Source organism: Propithecus coquereli, unplaced genomic scaffold (assembly GCF_000956105.1).
Source record: "Propithecus coquereli isolate 6110/MARCELLA unplaced genomic scaffold, Pcoq_1.0 Scaffold147, whole genome shotgun sequence".
In the NCBI taxonomy this organism is placed as follows: Eukaryota; Metazoa; Chordata; class Mammalia; order Primates; family Indriidae; genus Propithecus; species Propithecus coquereli.
Window position 1 is genome coordinate 3,749,136 of NW_012139080.1, and position 20,284 is coordinate 3,769,419.

Genomic DNA, 20,284 nt, shown 5'->3' on the forward strand with positions numbered 1-20,284 from the left:
TCCAACCAACCCTCGTTCTTTACTAATATCAACTCCCAAGTCCCCTCACCCATTGGTGAGGACTGTCAGGGCCATTGTTGGTGGCAGACATCCTCTGATGCCCAAAGTTGAGCCGGGGGCATCCTTCTCCATTCCTTCCATGCTTGGAGATCCCAAATATTCACCACCATCCTGCCCCTGCCACCAGGCCTGTTCCCAGTAGACACCAGACACAGTGGCCAAGAGAGGGTTAAAACCAGCTTTATTAATGGATTGGAGAGCATAGCTGGGATCCGAGGCCTAAGTGAGGTTCCTTTCTTCCTCTCTGAAGTGACGACAGCATAGCACACTGGGTGGGGCTCACCGAACTTACCCACCCAGTCACAGACCAACGCTGGAACTTGGAGAGGAGCCGAGTCCTGGCTGAGCCCACCACGGGCGGGTCCTGCTGGGTCTGTTTACTGCATGGAGACTGGAAGCCCAAAAGCAGGTCCAAGAGAAAGAGAGAGAGAGAGAAGAAGCAGGAAGGACAGGTAAGCAGGGACCTTTAGCACACTGTCTCCGCCCAGTAGAGAAGGATGGCCCAAAGGGACGCAAACCCCGTCAACCACAACCATCCCAGAAGCCACCCCAGAGGTGGAAGCCTCTCTCGTGTACTTTCTATCCAGGCCGGGAAGGTGGGTGGGAGATTCTTTCTCTATTTGGCTGAGCAGAAAACGCAGGAAAAACGGAAAAGGGTTTCCCCTAAGAGGTGAGGTTGGGTCAGGAGCTCAATGAACTGCTCAACGAATAAGTGGCAAGAGCCATTTCATGTGGGCCTTTCAGGTCAGCGGACACTAACCCAAACAAAGGTGCTGGCGAAACCTACCGAAGATCTTAAACCATCTCACACCTGAATTTTTTTCTTGCCTGTTCCCTGGAGCCTGCACTTCTGAGGACTACTGAGTAAGAACTGGACAGACTTAAGAGGCCACCACAGCTGAGAACCAATCCTGTTTGACATCTATGTTATTGCTGCTGTTAAGAGAGCAAACTTTTGTTTCACTCAAAGCAACAATTTCTGGCGCTTAACGGTCAGGTGTGGAGGTGTTAGTTTTGTGCCTAACCTAAGCAGACACCTGTCAAGGCTATGTTGTGCGAAAGGAAGGACAGCAGTGGAATACTAGGATTCTTCCGGGGCCCATGGACAGATAGAAAGAGATGTTTAATGGCAAGTGTTGCAGTGTTAAGAATCTGACGTAGCTCTTCCTGGCATGGGAAGGACCCTTTTCTGGCCAGTGGTAATGACATGCTAATTTCTAGCACTCTGAAATCCTCCCTTCTTCCTGTCAGTCACAATACTCCATTTCTATTTTTTCTATGCTTTTCTATTTCTCTAGTTATCTTCATACATCAATTAGATCATAGATTTCTTTTATGTTTAGAGCATTTCCAATGCTATTAATAGTATTCCTGCTTCGGGCCTGGGTGACTTCTACAAAGGGTTAATCTCATCCAGTATGCAGGATTTTTTTGAACTATCACCATTATATGTTGACCCCGCTTCATGGTCCTAGAAGGTGCCCTTCTATAGTTTCCAACAGTCTGACTACACAACTTTACTTTAAATAAAACTGAATGATTACAAAAATATTTTACCCCAGAGTATTTTTATTAGGGATTCCTGCCACCATATTAACATATAAAACAATCTGGATGCTGACATAGAAATGCAAATTTCACTATACAAAGATAAGGCTCCAATCACAGTAACGTGGCCCCCATATCCCTAGCATTTCAATGAAATCAACCCATTGTGAATTCATCCCAAGTTGTGTTTATAAATATTAGACAAACCACAAAATGTATTCCAAATAGATAACATTTTACAATGTTTCAAGCACAGACAGAAATACATACTTTACCTACAGTTTTCATGATCCAACTCGTATTAGCACTAAAGACAAGATTGTGTGTGTATATGTATTTGCCATATAAGTGTGTGTGTATATATATATGTCTATATATCCACAAATGTACATTCAGTTGTTTGCATGGAAAATTTAAACCTTTGAGGCTGTAGGTTTTACCCACCATGATATCTGAGAAGGAAAAGGAACAATAACACGTCACAAATCCCTCAGCTGGGGAAAAATAAGTACAATTTTGTATGAAGGGCCTATCAGTTGTGTTTATACAAATACACACATATATACAGATTCATATCTAAACACACATACACCAATAATATGGAATATACATATACTCACACGCTTGCTTTGAACTCTGTATCTCACTATATTATATACTGTCCATCTTTGGAAGCAGTCTTTTCCTCATTCGATTCAGGCAACGGGTGACTGTCTTCTAACAAAACTTACATGGATATTTCTAAAAGGCTCTGATTCTATGCCGAGCAAATGGCATTTCAGGATCCCAGTGTAACTTTTGGTGGCTATTGTTTAAATTCAGCTGACCCTATTCTGTCAACTCTTTCACTTAAAAACATTTCTAGTCAGCAATGAAATTTCTGCATAAAAGAAATGTTAGCTGGAAATGTTAAAATAATGTATTTACTACTCCTTAATATAAATATGCATGGTTGGATTACATGTGATATTTATCCTGTCATATTTTTTAAATATTTCACAATGGAAAATATATTACTTCCATAATTTATAAAATGTTATCTAATATTATTTTAAAGCGTGAGGGCTAGATGATTTGTCATGGCTAGACTTCAAAGAAAGTGATATGCTGCACGATCATAAGGGAAGTAGTTTTGTGCAGATTGCAGGAGTACCCTTGTCAGAAGGGATGACTTAGAAGTCATATGAAAGAAAAGAAAGGGAAAAATAAAAACTTCGATGTCAAAGCTTGCCATCTGCCAACTTCCAAAATAGATTGTTGAAGGCTCCAATGATAGAAAATATATTTCTATATCAGTATCAAATTTCAGGTATTAAACATTCTTTATTAAAAAGCAAAATAAATCTGTGAAAGCACATGAAAAATGAAACCCTGCAAACTTAATAGCAAACATATAGTTTGCTCAACTGACAGCTTCATGAACTGACTTTCAAAACTTATTTTCAAAATTAACTGTCTAATAAAGCACTCAGAGCTTCGTTGAATAAGTGAAACTGGAATGCCCAATTGGGAAATTATAACAATGATAGGGTTGGAGTGTCATTACAGTTAGAAACAGCCTACAAACAGGCCCTGTATCTTTGTAAATGAGGGCTACGGAACATTTTCAATCCCCAGAGAAATGCTGTGCTCCATGCCATCGGCTCTGGCCTCGTTTCCTTCTCCCTTATATCACAGTATTGGTAAGTGCTCTGCACGGGAAGCATCAGACCCTTTCTGTCAGGGACTTAATGGTATGAAGGAAGGTACGAGAGCATTTGTCCCCTCTACTGTCTGGGTAGGGAGTCATGCCACTACTTTACCCGAGCTGAATTGTTATATCGAATAGAGCCCCCTCCATTTTCTCAATGGAAGTGCCAATTACGACTGGGTGAGGATCTTACAGAAACTAGGGAAGAAAAGGAGTACAATGACCACCACAAAGGATGATCATTGGCATTAATCAAAAAGCCATTCATTCTCTCTCTCTCTCTCTCTCTCTCACACACACACACACACACACACACACACACTCGCATACAAACACACTTTTGAAATTTCTTCCACAGAATCATAACAAATGGCATAAGGGACCAAAAAATTTACCTTAAAATTTGTCCACTTTTATTTAGATCCACTTAAATGTGTTGATGTTAACTCGGACGGTGAGTGCACTGCTCTCCACGTCGGCGAATGACACTCGTATCACCAGCACTTTCGTACACAGACCGCTCACCTGCACCACTTACCCACCAGCCTCACCGGACTCTTTTTGCTACTTTCCGTTTGTCCAATTCCTATCTACTCCTGCTCTTGGTTAATATGCAATTAACTAGCATATCTTTTACCTTATGCCTTTAAAGTTTCAAAATACAAATGAATGTAACAAGTCCTCTTGTTCAATTATTAATACTTTGAAACATGGACCACCCTGTGTCCACTTGATGCTCTCAGCTTCTACATCCTCCAGTTCCGTCACCTGTTCCATTTAGGACCTTACTTACTACAGTGTCTTCCTACCCATTTTCTATCTTATATGCAGATAATAACAAATTATGGGATCATTTGGCCAAAAATATCTTTAGAAACAAACCAGTGCTAAAACATTAAAAAATTCCCGATATACCCTTTGCGCATTAGTCTTACAATCTGTACACGTAAATAACTCCAGGAGGCTTCTTTTTTTTTTTTTTTGATAAAAATTTACCAAAATAGTTTGAACACATAAAAATATTTTTAAAAAAACAAAAACAAAAACCCAGCATAAATTTAGTTGTATAGGCATTGGTTAGAGGACATTGTTTTCACTAAGGATTATATTCAAAAACCTTCTCTTGGATTTTTACTAAAACTCTGATTCTGAACCTTAAGACTTGTAATGGTGCCAACTATTAGCAACAGGAAAATCTAATTTGATCCAAGGTATTGTGTATCATGATATAATAGATAAGGAGTATGTCTACACTATAATAAAAAATAAACTTGGTTTTGGTTATTTAAAGGCCATCCTCCTGACCTGTAACTAAAATAACTGTATTTGATTGAAACTTATTTAAGTGCAGTGAATTATGGAAAGCTAACTTAAGGGTTTGAATAATCAGTTATGAGTAAGGAACATCTGTTGACAGCCCCATGACCATTCAGAACCAGGCTTTTACTGGGAAAAAAAAATCACTAGTATTGAATATAGCCCTTAGTCAAATGCGATATTAACTTCAGGAGCAACCCAGCATGTAAAGGATGAGGTTGACTTTCCCAGCCACCCACTCCTTGAGGGGACAGTAGTATTCATAGTGAAACTGCTCAAACTCTGGTGTCTGGCGGATTTCACACAAGAAGGAAAGATCAATACCTGACTCCAAAAGGAGGAGGAGCAGGGGAAATACAAAGAGCAGCAGTCCCAGGCCCACCACAAGGAGCCGGGAAAAACTCTTGACCAGTGGGTTCACCCGGATATGGCCGGTCAGAATGTCATAGCTCCACGACAAAGCTCGGTGAGCCTCCTTCAGCTCCTCTTCCTCGGCAATCAAAAAGGCGTTTTCATCTGCTTCCAGTTCCTCAAACGAATCTGTGTCTTCTCTTTCCAGCTCAAGCCTGGATGGACAGTCAAAGAGCATGTCGATCTCATCATCGTCTACAGGGGTGGGGAGCAGGCTGGCACTTGGGTTGTATGCTAGTTCAGAGATGGTTAAGGGCTCCTCTTTCATTTTATCTTCCTCTTCACTTGGGGGATCTTCATACTCCCGGGCTTCCTTCACTGGAGAGCTGGAGATCAAGGGGGCAGAAATGTTGTCCTCTTTAGGCAAAGGAACACCTGTAAAGAGACATTTTTTCCTTAATTTTAAAAATCAGATTTTTTTTCCCACAAAAAATGTGCAGGTAGAAACAACACATGTGAAGAAAAACAACCGATGGAATTCAAGGAATCTTTGAAATTATTCTGTGGAATCCTGACTTTTAACAAAGTCCTGTTAAGTAACAGACCCTGTACCCTAAGTTCTAAGGTCAACATGCTAAACTCAAAATAACCCCCACTTCTCAAATGCTTAGCAATATTTATAACATTTAGGGTATGCAATTCCGATCTGCAAACCTCCAACTTTGGTCATGTTTGCAAAAATAAAATGAAAATAAATGACTATTATAATTATGAGCAGTGTCTTTTATTATAAAAGTCAACACTATCATCCAATGTATAATAGTATTATAGTAAAATTATGGAATCTGCCATCCAATAATAATCACTTTATTATTTGACGTATTCCTTTCTAGTCTTCATTCTGAGTGCAATTTTGTAGTCTAGTTTTATATTGTTGCAATGATATTGTATACATAAGTTTACATCTTTCTCTTTTCATTTAACATTTTAATATAAACATTTTGTATGTTGAAATAAATTCCCATTGGTATTATTTTCTATTGAGTTAATTAATAAATAAGTCTCCTACTGGCAAACATTTAGATTGCTTTGCAGTTGTAAAAAAAAAAAATGCTATAAGAGACATCTTTAGATATAAAGCCTTTCTTCTCTCTTCTTTCAGTTCATTTGCCATAGATATATGTCTAGAAGGGAAATTGCTCAGTCAAAGGATATGAACTTTTTTTTTTTAAGTTTGTTGGGGCAGAGGTGTTTCTCAATGCTTCATTTTACAGATGGGAAATCAAGTTACCTACTGTCAGGCCTCAGACCAGCTCTGCTAATTTTGAGTCTTGGGTTCTTAGCAGGAAATAAAGTCAGCATCAAACAAGTGTCCTCCAGGATGGATCTACAGTACAACACCAAACTGGCAGCCAGGTGCATTAAGTAACCGAACCTGTTTTTAATGAATACATTCAGGATTTCTCTCTCTTTGAGATGTGTAGGAGTGAATCACTGGTTTTATCTTTCAAAAATCAACAGATATTTCCTGATAGCTCTAGTCTGGTATCACTGAGCAGTCTAAATGAAAAATAGCATTAAAAAGCAAGCCATATACAAGCACACGTAAAGATGCTCAACACCATTAATCATTATGGAAATGCAAATCAAAATCACAATAAGATACCACTTCATGCCTACTAGGATGGTGATAATTTTTTTAAAAAACTGAAAATATCGAGTGTTGGTAAGGATGTGGAGACATTAGAACCCTGTACATTGTTAGTAGAAATGTAGAATGGTTCAGTCGCTGGCAGAAAAATATTTGGTGGTTCTTCAAAAAGTCAAAGATAGAATTCCCGTATGACCTAGCAATTCCACTCCTAGGTACATACTCCAAAGAATTGAGAACAGGTACTCAAACAGACATTTGTACATGAATGTTCACAGCAGCACTACTCCAACTGTCAAAAGGTGAAAACAACCCAAATGTTCATCAGTGAATGAATGAACAAACAAAATGTGGTCCATCCATACAAGTGGAATATTATTCACCCACAGAATTCAAAGGAGTACTGATCCATGCTACAACACGGATGAATTTCAAAATCATATGTTAAGTGAAAGAAGCCAGACACAAAAGGTCATAATATATGATTCCATTTCTATGAAATATCCAGCATAGGTAAATCCTTAGAGACAGAAGGCAGATTGATGGTTTCCAGGGACTGGGGGAGACGGGGAAACGAGCAGCAACTCTTAATGGGTACAAGTTTCCTTTTGAGGTGATGAAAATGTTTTGGAATTGGATAGAGGTGTTAGTTGCACAACCCTGTGAATGTCCTAAATGCCACTAACTTATTCTCTTCAAAACATTTTTTCAATGTTATATAACTTCACCTCGATAAAAGTAAAAAATAAATACAAGCTTTAAATTGTCTACTACCATATAATACTCCATGGAACCTGAAGGGAGAACATATTCACAGCGCAGGGAAGGATGAAAAGTGTTACGGCTGTTTGGAATGCTTAACATCTTGACATGGTCCCAGCGGGAGGCTCACCCTACTCGCCTCTTTAGGAAAGCAGTGAAAGTAACGCATTGTGCCTGAGGGGTACCTGCTCTGCTAAGACCACCTCCGTCCTCTTTCGCTATTTTCTTTGCTCCTGTGGTCACACAGACCTTCCATGCTCTTTGCTCTTGCCTAACAGCATTTTCTCACACACATGGCCTTTCCTCCTTAAGTCTCCTAATAGTCAACACATTCTCCCTCTCTTCCACCTCCCATATTTCTCTCTTGTAACAACAGGATAAGAGAAATACCAAGTTTCCAGACTCTAGTATTTTGTTGATGCCAACTCCATTCCTCCAGTTGCTCCGACCAAAAAACCTTGACTCTGCTCTATTCACACCCATACTGGACCCTTCGGCACCTTCTATGTCTCTACCTTCAAAGCATATCCAGAACCGGACTGCTTCTTACCACGTCCACTGCTACCACCCTGGTCCAAGCTGCCATCCCTTCTCATCTAGATTATGGCAACCGTATCTTATCTGGTCTCCCTGCCTCAGTCCTTGCCCATGTAAGGGCTTCTGCCCACACAGCAGCTGGAGCACCTTTGAAAACAGGAGGGGGATCATGCCACTTCTCTGCTCAATGTTCTCTAATGGCTTTTCATCCTTCTCAGAGTGAAAGCTGAGTCCTGGCAGGGATATTTGAGGCCATACTCAATGTGCTCTCCACTCCCTCTCAACCACTCTGACCTTGTTCCCAAGTGACGCTCTCTCCTGAGTGCTCACTCCACTCCAGCCATAGAGACCATCTGCTGTCCCTCAAACACACCAATCAGGTTCCCACCACAGGGCCTTTGCACTGGCTGCTCCCTCAGCTTGGAGCTCTCTCCCCTCACACATGTTCACACCTTCTTCCTCTGTGAAGGTCTTTAATCAAGTGTCACCTTCTTAGTGAGGCCTTTCCCAGCCATGCTATGTAAAATTTCAGTCCTCATCCTCAGCATCCTTATTCCCCTAACCTCATTTATTTTTCTTCTGAGAAGTCCAGGATATAAGGAGGAAAAATAGAGCACTAGCAAAGGGTGAAGCTTCTGGGGAAGACATCATCACAGTAACTCATCCAGGGGTCACAAAGGCCAGGGCCTCCACAGGCCAAGCAGGTGCCTAATGGGCATGGGTGTGGGCCAGGTGTGGGACAACAAGGAGTCAGGGTGACTGGGAAGAATTGACCACTTTGAGCTCCATCTAAAAGTTTTAAAATTCAAACTTTAAGAAAAACCTGTGCAGTCTACACAAAATGCTCCTGTGGGTCTTTTTAGGCATACAGGCTGCCGGGAAATATAATAAATGCTGCTGTAATAAAAGTTGGCTGGAGTTCTCATATTTCAAGTCACTCAAGTGTTCTCGTGCTTTGACCTCAATGACAGAAGTATTCGCTTATTTTTCTGGAAAGGAAGAGGTTGACAGGGAAATAAATGCTTTCTTCCCTTTCATAGTTTTTCTACCTACGAGTGTTGGGTGTACTTCTCCCTCATCTCTGTGCTCACACTGTAAGGGAACAGGGGTAGAGGGGAAGGGGACTGGGAAAGCCTGGACAAACCTGGGCTTAAATCTCAGCTCTGTCATTTGCTTATAGTATGAGACTTAGTTATTAAGTAACTAAAAGTTAGTTAATATTCTTGGAGCTCAGTTTTTTTAAGTACAAAACACCTACTTCATCAGGCTTGGGTCAGGGCAAAATGAAATTATGGTTGTGCCAAGGGCTGTCTGCAGTAACAATAACTACAGAAATTAAATGTTACTATCTCAACAAAGAGCATCAGGCTACATTTGATCTATTTATTATCAAACAATATCATTTTATCAACACACATAACAAGTCCATGATATAGAAAACATAGGTAAATTTTATTATAGTTGGTTATCCATATTTTCTTAATTTTCCTTATATATGATAAGGAAATTTATCTATATGATAGCTGCTTGAAGTTTCCTACACGTATTTCCTGGTGAATTCAAACAAGAATGTCCAGGGGACCAGAAATACTGAATTAGTAAGATTGTCTACACTGCTTTGTTAAATTTATTTTACTTGATCCATATCTGAGAATCTTTCTGAATATATTCACAAAGCTCAATTAAGGTTGATAAGTTTTTTGTTTTCAAAGTGAAATGACAATGATTTAGGTAAAGGAAATAGCTTTCAAATTTATATAATTATGTAACTCAAGTAAAATTAGATAATAGCTATACAGTTTCTGACACACAGGAAACATTCAATAAATGTTAACTATTATTACCTTTTAGTATAGCAATACAATTATATGTTTTATACTATTGTCATCATTATTTAAAGAAATACCTTATAAAGTGAAATAGTAATAATGGAATAGCAATAGCTGATGGAAAAGACTAGTCATTGATGAGAAACCGGCAGAGGGCCTGCCATGTACAGTCAAGCAGGTTGCACACTGCCCATTCCCATCCTCACTATTCACATAGATTCCAATATGACAGCATGCCCTAAAGACATGCCAAGCATCATAACACAACCTACTTGGCAGGCTACAGATAGATGCTGTTATTAGAAAAGTTGTTCTTCATCTCATTGCTTAAGGTAAAATATAAGACCTGCTTAGTGCACGACAAAATTAGTGGCAGGTGAAAATGGAGTGAGCAGTGCCCACATTTACATTGAGAAGCAACCTAGTCTCTCTGTTCATGCTGAGCATATCTGTGACAGAATCCAAATGCTGGAGCCGAGGTTTCCAGCGGCTTGCATGTGCACAAAACAGCTAAAGAGCCTCGCTAATGGCCCTTGTCCAGATTGCCCGCGCGCAATGATCTTTACAAATGAAGCAACGCAATACTGTTGTCACCAGAACACACACCCTAAAATGAGGATGCTAGTAACCCCTAACTATCTCACGAGGAAATGGAAAAGATCAGAGTGTGGAGAAAAGAAAAATGTGAGAAAGCACTTTGGGAAGAATACGGTGATATCAGAATATTATAGATCACCTGCATTCCATATTTAACTAACCTCCTAGAAAAGACTGCGGGCTCTGGATTCCTTGGGGTAACTCTAAACCCACTTGACAGTGTCTTTCCCATTTGGAATCTGCTATGGTTGTTGCTGTCATCTGGCTGAACCCACACTGGCTCACTATGCAGGGGAAATTCCTTCAGCTTTACTTCCTGCCTTACTACCTGACGCTGGCCCTGCGAGCATGAGGCCATTCTCTGTGCTGGGAGGCTTTGGCGAACAGCATCACTGGGAACCACCGCACTGGTTCTCTCTGAGGCGTCCCGAAGCACCCTGTGCAGACACCCAGCTATGGGATGCCCATTAAGCCTCCAGAACAGTGGTACAAAGACAGCAATACCGCCACTCAGCTGGGAGGAGGATGCTTTAAAAATCATAAAGGTTTTTTTAGACATCACAATGATTAAAGGAATGATTGTCATTTAGTAGGTGGGGGTCGGGGACACCAGACATGCTGAAGTGTGTAGGACAGCCCCACACAACGAAGAATTATTTTGCATCCCACACAACTTTCAAATGTCAACTATCAGATATTAACCATGTAGATGAAACACCTATTTATAATGATCTGAATCTAGAATCTACCTCTGTTTTACATTTGAACTTAAAGCATTCGAGGTGTGATTTTAACATTTTGAAATTTTCAAGAATGTAACCACTGGGTAAATTGAAGGAAGATTTTTGCTAGGAGTTGTCCAGCAGCTCAGAACATCGCATCGTCACCCTCGGGGATGTCTGAGGTGTCGAGTGGCCTGCATGGTAGCACACGCTCCCACCCTGCGAATGCTGGGAGAGTCCCCTGATGCCTGTTTCCCCCGATCCAAGCATCTCACTCCTTCATTCTGCTTCCTGCTGAGTCACGCTTGAGAAAAACCTCTAGAAATTCTTATTTTTATTATAAATCACTTTCTTCTAATTTTTCCTTATATTGCAGTTAGAGCATTATTTTGACTTTAAATGAAGTGCGGGTAGACTGTATTTTCTGTAAGTCGCATCTCAGGCCGGTAGGGAGAACATTACCATATTTTTGTTTTCACGGTGGGACACTGGATCTGAAAGTGCTGACAACCCCTGCTCAGGCACCCAGGAAATTGTCACGTCTGCGCAGGCGTCACACATTTGTTGCTTACGGACCAGAACCACCCTTCTCGAGGTGGGCTAAACTCTGATGGGTCTACTTATGTGGACCAGCTCAGCAGTACTGACTCTGGGAGGCGTGCTGTGCTCCTGAAGCGAAGGTACGAAAGAGGAAGGGGAAGGAAGAGTGGGGGAGTGAAACGGAACAGGCCACCACTCCACTTCTGCTAAATCCGATGCAGTGGAAAGAGCAGTGGCCTGGGGTGCAGGGTCCCCAGCTGAGCCCTGCTATCTGAGCAACATTACACGTGTCACTGCAGTTCTACAGTCTTGGACTTTACACCTGCTGGACCCCTTCCGGCCCCAGCATTCTGTGGTTCCATCTCAGACTATGTCAAACTGTCCCACTTAAAGTTGTATGTAAAAAGAGAGGAGAAGAAGACAAGGGCACTAAGGTTTTAAATAAATTTCTACATAGCTGGATACTTTAAAGTTCATAATCATGCGATATTCAGAAAAGGATACGAGAAAACTGAGGCCTAGGGAAGTTAAGGTCACCAAGCTAAGAAGTAACAGAGCCGAGGTTTGTACCCAAGCCTGTCAGACTCCAAAGCCCATGCTTTCTCCAGACTATGATGTTGCCTGAAAAGAAGGGGACCCCAGAGGCCCAGAGAGACAGACCCTCCTTTTAGCTAAGCAGGAAGAGCCCTCTCTGCCATTGGCCCATTTCGTTTGCTAAACACAGCATCCTGATGTGCCCATCTGCCTGGAGCAGTCCCACTCTGTGCCTGTTGTGTTTGCAGCATTATTAAAATGCCCTTTTCACTCTCAAAAGTTTTACATAATAAATTTTATGATCACTTTATTATATGTCAGCTCTCCTATAATTTTTATCATAATCAAGATAATAGGAGACACACACACACACACCCACTTGTTGTTGTGGACATTAACAGTTTTGGTCAGAAATCAGAAATAAAATAAACTTTAAAATTTACTATATTCAATATGTGCTATCAGTCCCCAAAAACGTTTCCTATTCACATTAAGCAGCATGCAGACTTCCAAAATTTAGTGGGACAGTATGCCATTAACCTCGCACGTGACTCCTATATCTCCCCTTTGTTGGAGATAAAGTTTAATCCTTCAAGTGAAACACCTGTCCTGTAGGTTTAAGGAAAAAATCCCAAGAATGACATTTACTTTTCTCGATGAGGGTTTTCTCTTTCAGGTGTGGACACTAAAGAATATCTAATTACTAGAAATGCTCCTGGTGCCTCTGAATACCCCTGGGAAGCGGCCCATTCATTCTATTTACAACTTATGAAGAGCCATCCCTCTGACGCAGGAAAGTATGTATGAATGGAAACTTAAACACACAGACACGTGCACGTGCAAACTCACATACAGAGCAAATCCTAATGTCCCCATCACTACCCCCCCGGCTGAAACCTGGAATGCTGCCTCCCATGCAGGCAGTCTTCTCCATACACCCAGGGCTGGGAGCACAGGCTGCCATTCTTCCTTCTCTCCTTTCTGCATCTTCCTTGCCGACTAAACTCCCTTCTCCTTGTGGCCATTATCTGTTATCCTGATTATGGCTCTTCCCTCACTGATTGTCTTCACACCCATAGTCTTACCATCATCTTGGGTGACTTCGGTATCTAGATTTCACGAGGATGATTCCTGCAATCCTTATCCTGGCATTTCTGCAGCCAGCTGCCCCTACCAGCCCACTGAAATCGCTCGCACAGGGTCTCCAGTGTCCACCATATTGCTAAAACCAATGTGTGTGTGTTTCTATCCTCCTACTGATCCCTTGATCTCTGAGACTCTACACGCTCTTGGTCTTCAGGCAACAATTCTCGGCCACCTCTGTCTTCACGGTCTCTTCACCTCCACCTGTGGAGGCCTCCGCTCCCCACTCTTCTCACTCTGTACTCTCTGCCTGGAGTCTTAACCACACTCGTGGCTCCAATATGCTTCTGCAGCTTTGCTCAACCTGATACTGCAGGTCACCAGTGTCCCTTAAGGTGCTGACAGTCCTTGAAAAGAGTATTCTATGGTCAGAGAAGTGTGTGAAACTGTGCACACTCTATCCAATGTTTGGATATTATCACTAAACTTAAGAGTTCAAGCTCTGAAGTCACTTTTCCAGGTTTCTGTCCTGACCTTGCACTAACTGCCACAAACAAGTTACTTCATTGCTCTGTTCCAGTTTCCTCATTGGTAAAATGGGGACAATTCCAGGACATCGTGCATGGGGATGTTGTGTGAAGAAGGATACACGAGTTCATGCATGTAAAGTGCCTGACACATGGTAAGCACTCAATATTACTATTGGGACATTAAAATATCTGGGAGGTCCTGAAGAGAATAAATCAGTTTTATTTAACCCAATATTTCCCAAACTTATTTTACCAGAGAACTTAGACTACAACTTAGTTTGGGAAACACATGTTGCTGGATCTCTGGTCCATCTCAACTCAAAACCCTCCGATGAGCTCCAGACTTACCAGGCAACTATAGGAACATCAACCTCAACACATTCAAAACCAAACACATCATTTCCCAGTCACGTCTTTCCCGTGTCCACCACTCACTAAATAGTAAATAGCACCACCTTCTCTTAAACCAGCAATCCAAGGGTTGTCCAAGACTTCTTCTCACTCACTGCTCACATCTGTCGTCAACTTCTACAAACTCTGCCACCTTACTCACTTTCAAGGCTGTCCCTGCCTTTCTCACAACTTCTCAACTGGATTATAGCAACGGCATCTTAAAACGGCATCTGGTTTCCTTGACTTCAGTCTAGTTCCTTGTGAATTGTTTCCAGAACAATCATTTTTAAATGCCTAATTAGTTATATCAATCCTCTTCTTGAAAGGTCTCTAAAGGCTTTCAGCCTAAATATTAAACTAAACTTTAGCTTGGTACTAAAAGCTCTCCTCTACCCCACACACTTCCTTCATGCCCTCTATTGAGAGAGGCCCACGTGTGTCATGCTATGTCATGCCTCTGTGCCTTCGCACAGACTGCTGCCTCTTCCTGGAGTGTGCTCTGCACCCAGATGGCCCTTACTCATTCTGTGAGACCCCACGTATCACCTCCTCTAGGAAGGCTCGCCTATCCCTGACTCCCAGCTGATTCAGATGCTTCTTATCTGGTAGTTTTCATGGTTGACTCCTTGTTGTCCTTTTCTCCCCAAATGATTAGTCTAAGCCAGTCGTGGTAATTCTAGTCTCCTGGTTACATTTGGTTTAGAAATGGGCATATGTACCAATCCTGAAAATAAATATCGAAGGGGGAGAGAGAGAGCGAGGCTGGGGAGCAGGACTTCTGAGAAAGGTTTTTACTTCTAAATAGATCATCCTGGAATGGTACAGACTCTTCATCACGTGACATTGTTGTAACTGGAGGAGACAGCAGAAACTCTGGCAGCCATCCTACGATGTTGATGGCAACTGCTCGAGGGGAAGCCTGGCCATCTGACAAGAGCAGCGCAGAGATGAAATGAAACTAGTTCTCAACCCTGGAATCCTCCCTGACTCTGGACTCATCTTGGATAATAAATCATCTTATTATTTAAACCAGGGCTAATTAGGATTCTCTGTCGTTTGCTGCTGATGTCACCCTAACTGGCGCAGCTCTCATACCACCTTGCGCATCTCTTTATCGTCACCGTCAATCATGGCACTGTGCTGCAGACTTATGATGAGTCTTTCCTTCAGACTTCGATCTCCTGAAAGGCAGGGACTTGAGATACCTACTGGGGAATTGCAGAAATCACCACATACGATGACAAACATATATAATAGCAAAACACTAGCATTCCCACCAAAGTCAGGAACATGACCAAAAACTCTCACCACACATCAGTATTATTCTGATGGCTCTAGATAATGCGATATGATAAAGACAAGAAGAATAAGTGTAAACATTGGAAAGAAAGGCACAAAACTCTCATTATTCCCAGATGATAGAATTATATACATAGAAAAGCGATTAAAATAAACCACGGAAATTAATAAGCATTCAGTAATGTGTTCAAATGCAAGATCAACATATTAAAGCAGACGGTTTACTACACGCCAGCAAAGACAATATAAAAATATGATAATGGACAATCCCATTCAAAATAGCTAAATGCACAAATTAAAATAGCCACATAAAATCCAGGAATATCTATAACAACGAGTGTCCAAAACTTGCGTAATGACAGTGTTAACATATAACTGAGTAACGTAAAAGAAAAATCTCAATAAATGAAGAAACATAATGGTGCTTCTGAATAGGAGGCCTTGATATTATATTTTGAAAATTCAGCTCTCTTCTCATTAAAGTTTGATACAATTTCAATACAAATTCCAACACATTTTCCAAAATGACAAATGGAGAAAGTGCACATGAATAATCAAAAAATTCTAGATAAAAAAAGCCATGACTTGATCCAGACGTTGTAATATTATTTAGCACAAGAAAGAAATGAGCTATTAAGCCATGAGAAGACATGGAGGAACCTTAAATGCATATTACTAAGTGAAAAAAGCCAGTCTGCAAAGGCTACATACTGTGTGATTCCAACTATCTGACATTCTGGAAAAGGCAAAACTATGGAGACAGTAAAAAGATCTGTGGTTGCCAGGGACTAGAGGGTGGGGCGGATGAACAGTCAGAGCACAGAGGATTTTTAGGGCAGAGAAACTACTCTGTGTGATACTATAGTGGACACATGTCATATATAATTGTCCAAACCAATAGAATGTGCAACACCAAGGGGAACCCTGATGTAAGCTGTGAACTTTGGGTAATCATATGTGTCAATGTAGGTTCATCAATTGTAGCAAACACACTACCTTGGTGCAGGGTGTTGGCAAGGTGGGGAAGCCGCTGTGCTTGTGGGGGGCTGGCAGATGAGATAAGGGAACTCTGTACCTTCCTCTTAATTTTACTATAAACCTAAAAACTGCTCTAAAAAAATAAATTCTTTTACAAAAAGCAATGCAGGGGAACTTGACCTACCTGGTAACAAAACTATGCTAAAAAGTTAGTAATGGAGCAGAAATAATAAAAGACACAACTCAGAAACATAACTTTGAATATAATGGAAATTTGTTTATGATAAATAGTTTTGCAAAAACTTGCTTATCAATTGGTGGGCAGGGGGAGGTATATCTCTACATCATGTCATGCACACATATAAAAATTCATAAGAAGTTAAAAGGTTAAACTAAAATAAATACTAGATAGCACTTGAAACTGCCATTTTTGTAGGCCAAAAGTATTTGATTATCAGTGATTTCATATAGTTCAAGCTAATGTATTAATTATGAAGAAGGAAACACAGGAAACAATTTTATGATCTTATAATCATGGCATGAGGAAAACTGCCATTAAAAAAGAAATAAAATCTAAAATGCACAAAAATTAAGTGGTCTGCACATATAGAGGTTGTCTGTATATATAAAAAGTGCCCTTGTCATAAACTTGACATGCAAAAAAAGGGTGAAAGCCAAGAACCAATTAGGAGGAAAAAAGTTAACATTTTTAGAAGACAAAAGATTATAAAAGAATTCCTACAATCTATAAGGAAAGGATAAAAACCACAAAAGAAATGTGCAAAATAAACAAATAGGCAATTCTCTAGAAGAAGAAATGAAAGCGGAGCAGCTATCATTTGAAAAGATGCTCTTCCTCACTGGTACAAAGGGATATGTGTATTAAAACAATGAAATCTCATTTTTTCTTTCAATCGTTGTGCGAAATTTTGAGAAACTGATCACATCAGAGTTAGTCATTATGTGGGGGAAGAGACATTCTCATACTCCCCTTGTCAGTGAGTATTTGTCTTTTAGAGAACGATTTGCCCATTTCCATCAGAAATTAAAATTTGTATCTCCTTCAACCCCCAAATTACACTTTTAAGAATTTATTATACAGAAATGCCTGTGTGTATACTTTCATTGCAGCACCATCTGTTACAGCCCAAAATAATAAATATCAATTTCCAACAATAATTTGATAACTAAATAAATGAATTGTGCCATCTTCATATTACATAATATTATTCAGCCATTTTTAAAAGGATGCATATTAATACTTATTGATACAGAAAGTCCTTCAAAGTCATATGATAAAATGAAAAAAATAAATTATAAAATTATATATCTCAAACAACCCCATTCATGAAAAAATCCTATATCCCATGTGGCAATTGTCACAGATTGGCTATTGGAAGTATTAGGGTGAAAGACAGCATCTATGTATTTGTGCTTTTAAAACTCTTTTACAACAAGAACACATCATGTATGACTTATGTCATCATACAAAGACAATTAACTTCATCTCAGTTCACTCAGAAGTCAGTTCCACACTTGTGCATGAGATATGGCCAATTCCAGACACTTCCCAGGATGTATTTTATTTTAATCAATTGGTGAAAACCACATATACACATATAACTATGGCTTCTTTCATGCTGTAAGCTCTGTTTAAATTCCTATTTCAATTTCTATTTCCCCCAAGGGCCATAAAATGGCATAAAATACGATACTTCTAATGAAAAGAAAAATGGCAGAATGTCAGTTCGATCCTAGTTCTTCAGCTGATATTTTATTTCAGTGAAACTCTGTTTTGTAGATAAAGGGAGCTTCTCCTCACTGCAGCAAGCAGATCTGAGATTTGATCCTTGCAACAATGAAAGGAGGGGGAGCCTGTTTTGGTCATCCAATCTGCCTTCCCCACAACCCTCTCTCATTACTGAGCAATCCAGAGGAACAGGCCACCACTGCCTCCCTCCTAACTGGCTGCCGACTAGGCAGTAATTCGCCTTTACCGCAACTTTATATCATTTCCATTGAGCAAGGGAACATGCCCTCCCGTTTCCCTTCACACTCCCTGCTCACTCTCTTTCCTGCCTGTCTCTGCTCTTCCCCCTCCCTCACTTTCTCTCTCTTCCCGTCCTTATCAAAAACCTCTGACACGGAGTTCACCCTTGGCTTCTCTCCAGAGTGACCATCGGTGAGCAGGAAGGTGGAAGCCTGCACACCTCTCCAGGCGCGGGATGACAGCCCGGGGCATGGCACGTACCCGCATTCCGAGCTGTGACCTTGGAGCCGTGTCTCAGCAGACGGACAAACACCTTACTGCTGCAGTGGTTCACCATGTGCAGGTGGAGACTTCGTCGAGTCTGGATCTTGACCAGGCATTTTGCCATACTGGTTATTCCAATCCCCCTAGGTCTCCCCTGCCTGTCACGGCCGGGGCAGCCTTTCCCTACCCGTCCATTCTGTTTTAAGGACCTGGGCAGGACCCACTGAATGAATCAAATGTCAGCTTCCTAATGCGCCAACAGAAATAACTCATGTGAGATCAGCATGGGCAGGGAGGAGGGAGGGGACGCTATTTTTAAACTCTCCACTCACCCCTCTAACAATGAAATATTATGCATCATCCCACCCCAGCCTTTTCTAAACCATCCAGACCAGAGGACCCCACCCAAATGTTTTGCAGTTCCCTAAGAATCAAATGCCCCCAGAAGATAAGACAACAACTGGGTAACTCCATAATGGAGAAAAAAATCCACCTAGATTTCTTTTAAAAAACATTTATTGAGCCTTTATTATGTCCTAGAACAGTGCTGTTCAGTAAAAATATAATGCAAGCCACTTATTTTTTTTAAAAAAAGAAGCATTCAAAAAGTAAAAGAAATATATTATTAATACAATGAATTTTAATAATGTGTTTTATTTGAAGCCAAGATATCCAAAATAGTATCTCCACATGTAACTATATAAAATCATTAATCAAATAGTTTACATTCCTTTTTGGGACTAGATCTGAAATTGGTGTGTATTGCACATGTATAGCACATGTCAGTGCTGACCAGCCACATTCCAAGTGTTCAGTAGCTCCTTAGGGTTACTGGATAGTTTAGCTCTTGACAAAGTGCTGAGCTCCTCACACACGGTGTCATTATCTCCATCTTCACAACAACCCGACTATTTTCTTCATCTTACAGATAGGGAAACAGCAGCTTAGAGAGAGCAATTGGCCTGAGCAAAGTCACAAAGGTAGTACGTGGCAACGTCATGATTTGAACCTAGGCATCCAACTAGGATGGGTTGACTAAAAATCCAGCCCCAGAATGACAGCTGTCAGTGTTTTAAATGCACGAGCCAACCAACCATTGCATTTTGACTCTTAGCACTTTGAAACTCTTGTACTCGTACATATATGAGGCAAAAAGAAACGTGCTTGTGTCCCAGTATGAGTGCTCAGGGAACAAACCCTTTTACAACATGCTAAATTTGAAACTATTTCAAGTCATTAATAAGTGCCCTCTTATACTCTCTTACAGTTATATTTCTTTGCTGGTACATTGTCCTCACCCTGATTTTCAGAAGAAAATTTTTTCATCATGCATGCATACATTTTTCTGCTTTAAATAGTTACTGCCACTAAAAGATGATTTTTCTAATAAAAACATTCTTTTTTATTTCCCAATGAAACAAAGGGTTATATTCAGAGCAGTCAGCTGAAATTCTGCATTGTTATGCTTCACTCTGGGAATATAAATTGATTTACCATTTCTGGAAAGAAATTTAGCAAAATATATGGAGTTTTACAGGTGTGGTATTCTTTGACACAGAAACTCCACCTTTAAGAATTTTTCCTGAGGAAATAATCAGAAATGATGACA

General features: G+C 40.6%; 1 protein-coding gene across 2 annotated transcripts in view; it reads right to left on the reverse strand.

Moving 5' to 3' along the window:
• Positions 1-222: 222 nt before the first annotated feature.
• FRMD3 (FERM domain containing 3) overlaps positions 223-20,284 on the reverse strand; it is a 251,744-nt gene continuing 231,682 nt past the window's right edge. Inside the window, exons 14-15 of one of the 2 annotated variants that reach the window (XM_012640022.1) lie at positions 4,940-5,401; positions 223-451 (exon numbers count right to left, since the gene is read on the reverse strand). In XM_012640022.1, the coding sequence (XP_012495476.1) occupies positions 438-451; positions 4,940-5,401 (476 nt within the window). In that variant the 3' untranslated portion in view covers positions 223-437. Of the gene's footprint in view, positions 452-4,283; positions 5,402-20,284 lie in introns of those variants that run through there. The other variant, XM_012640021.1, reaches the window with a different exon arrangement.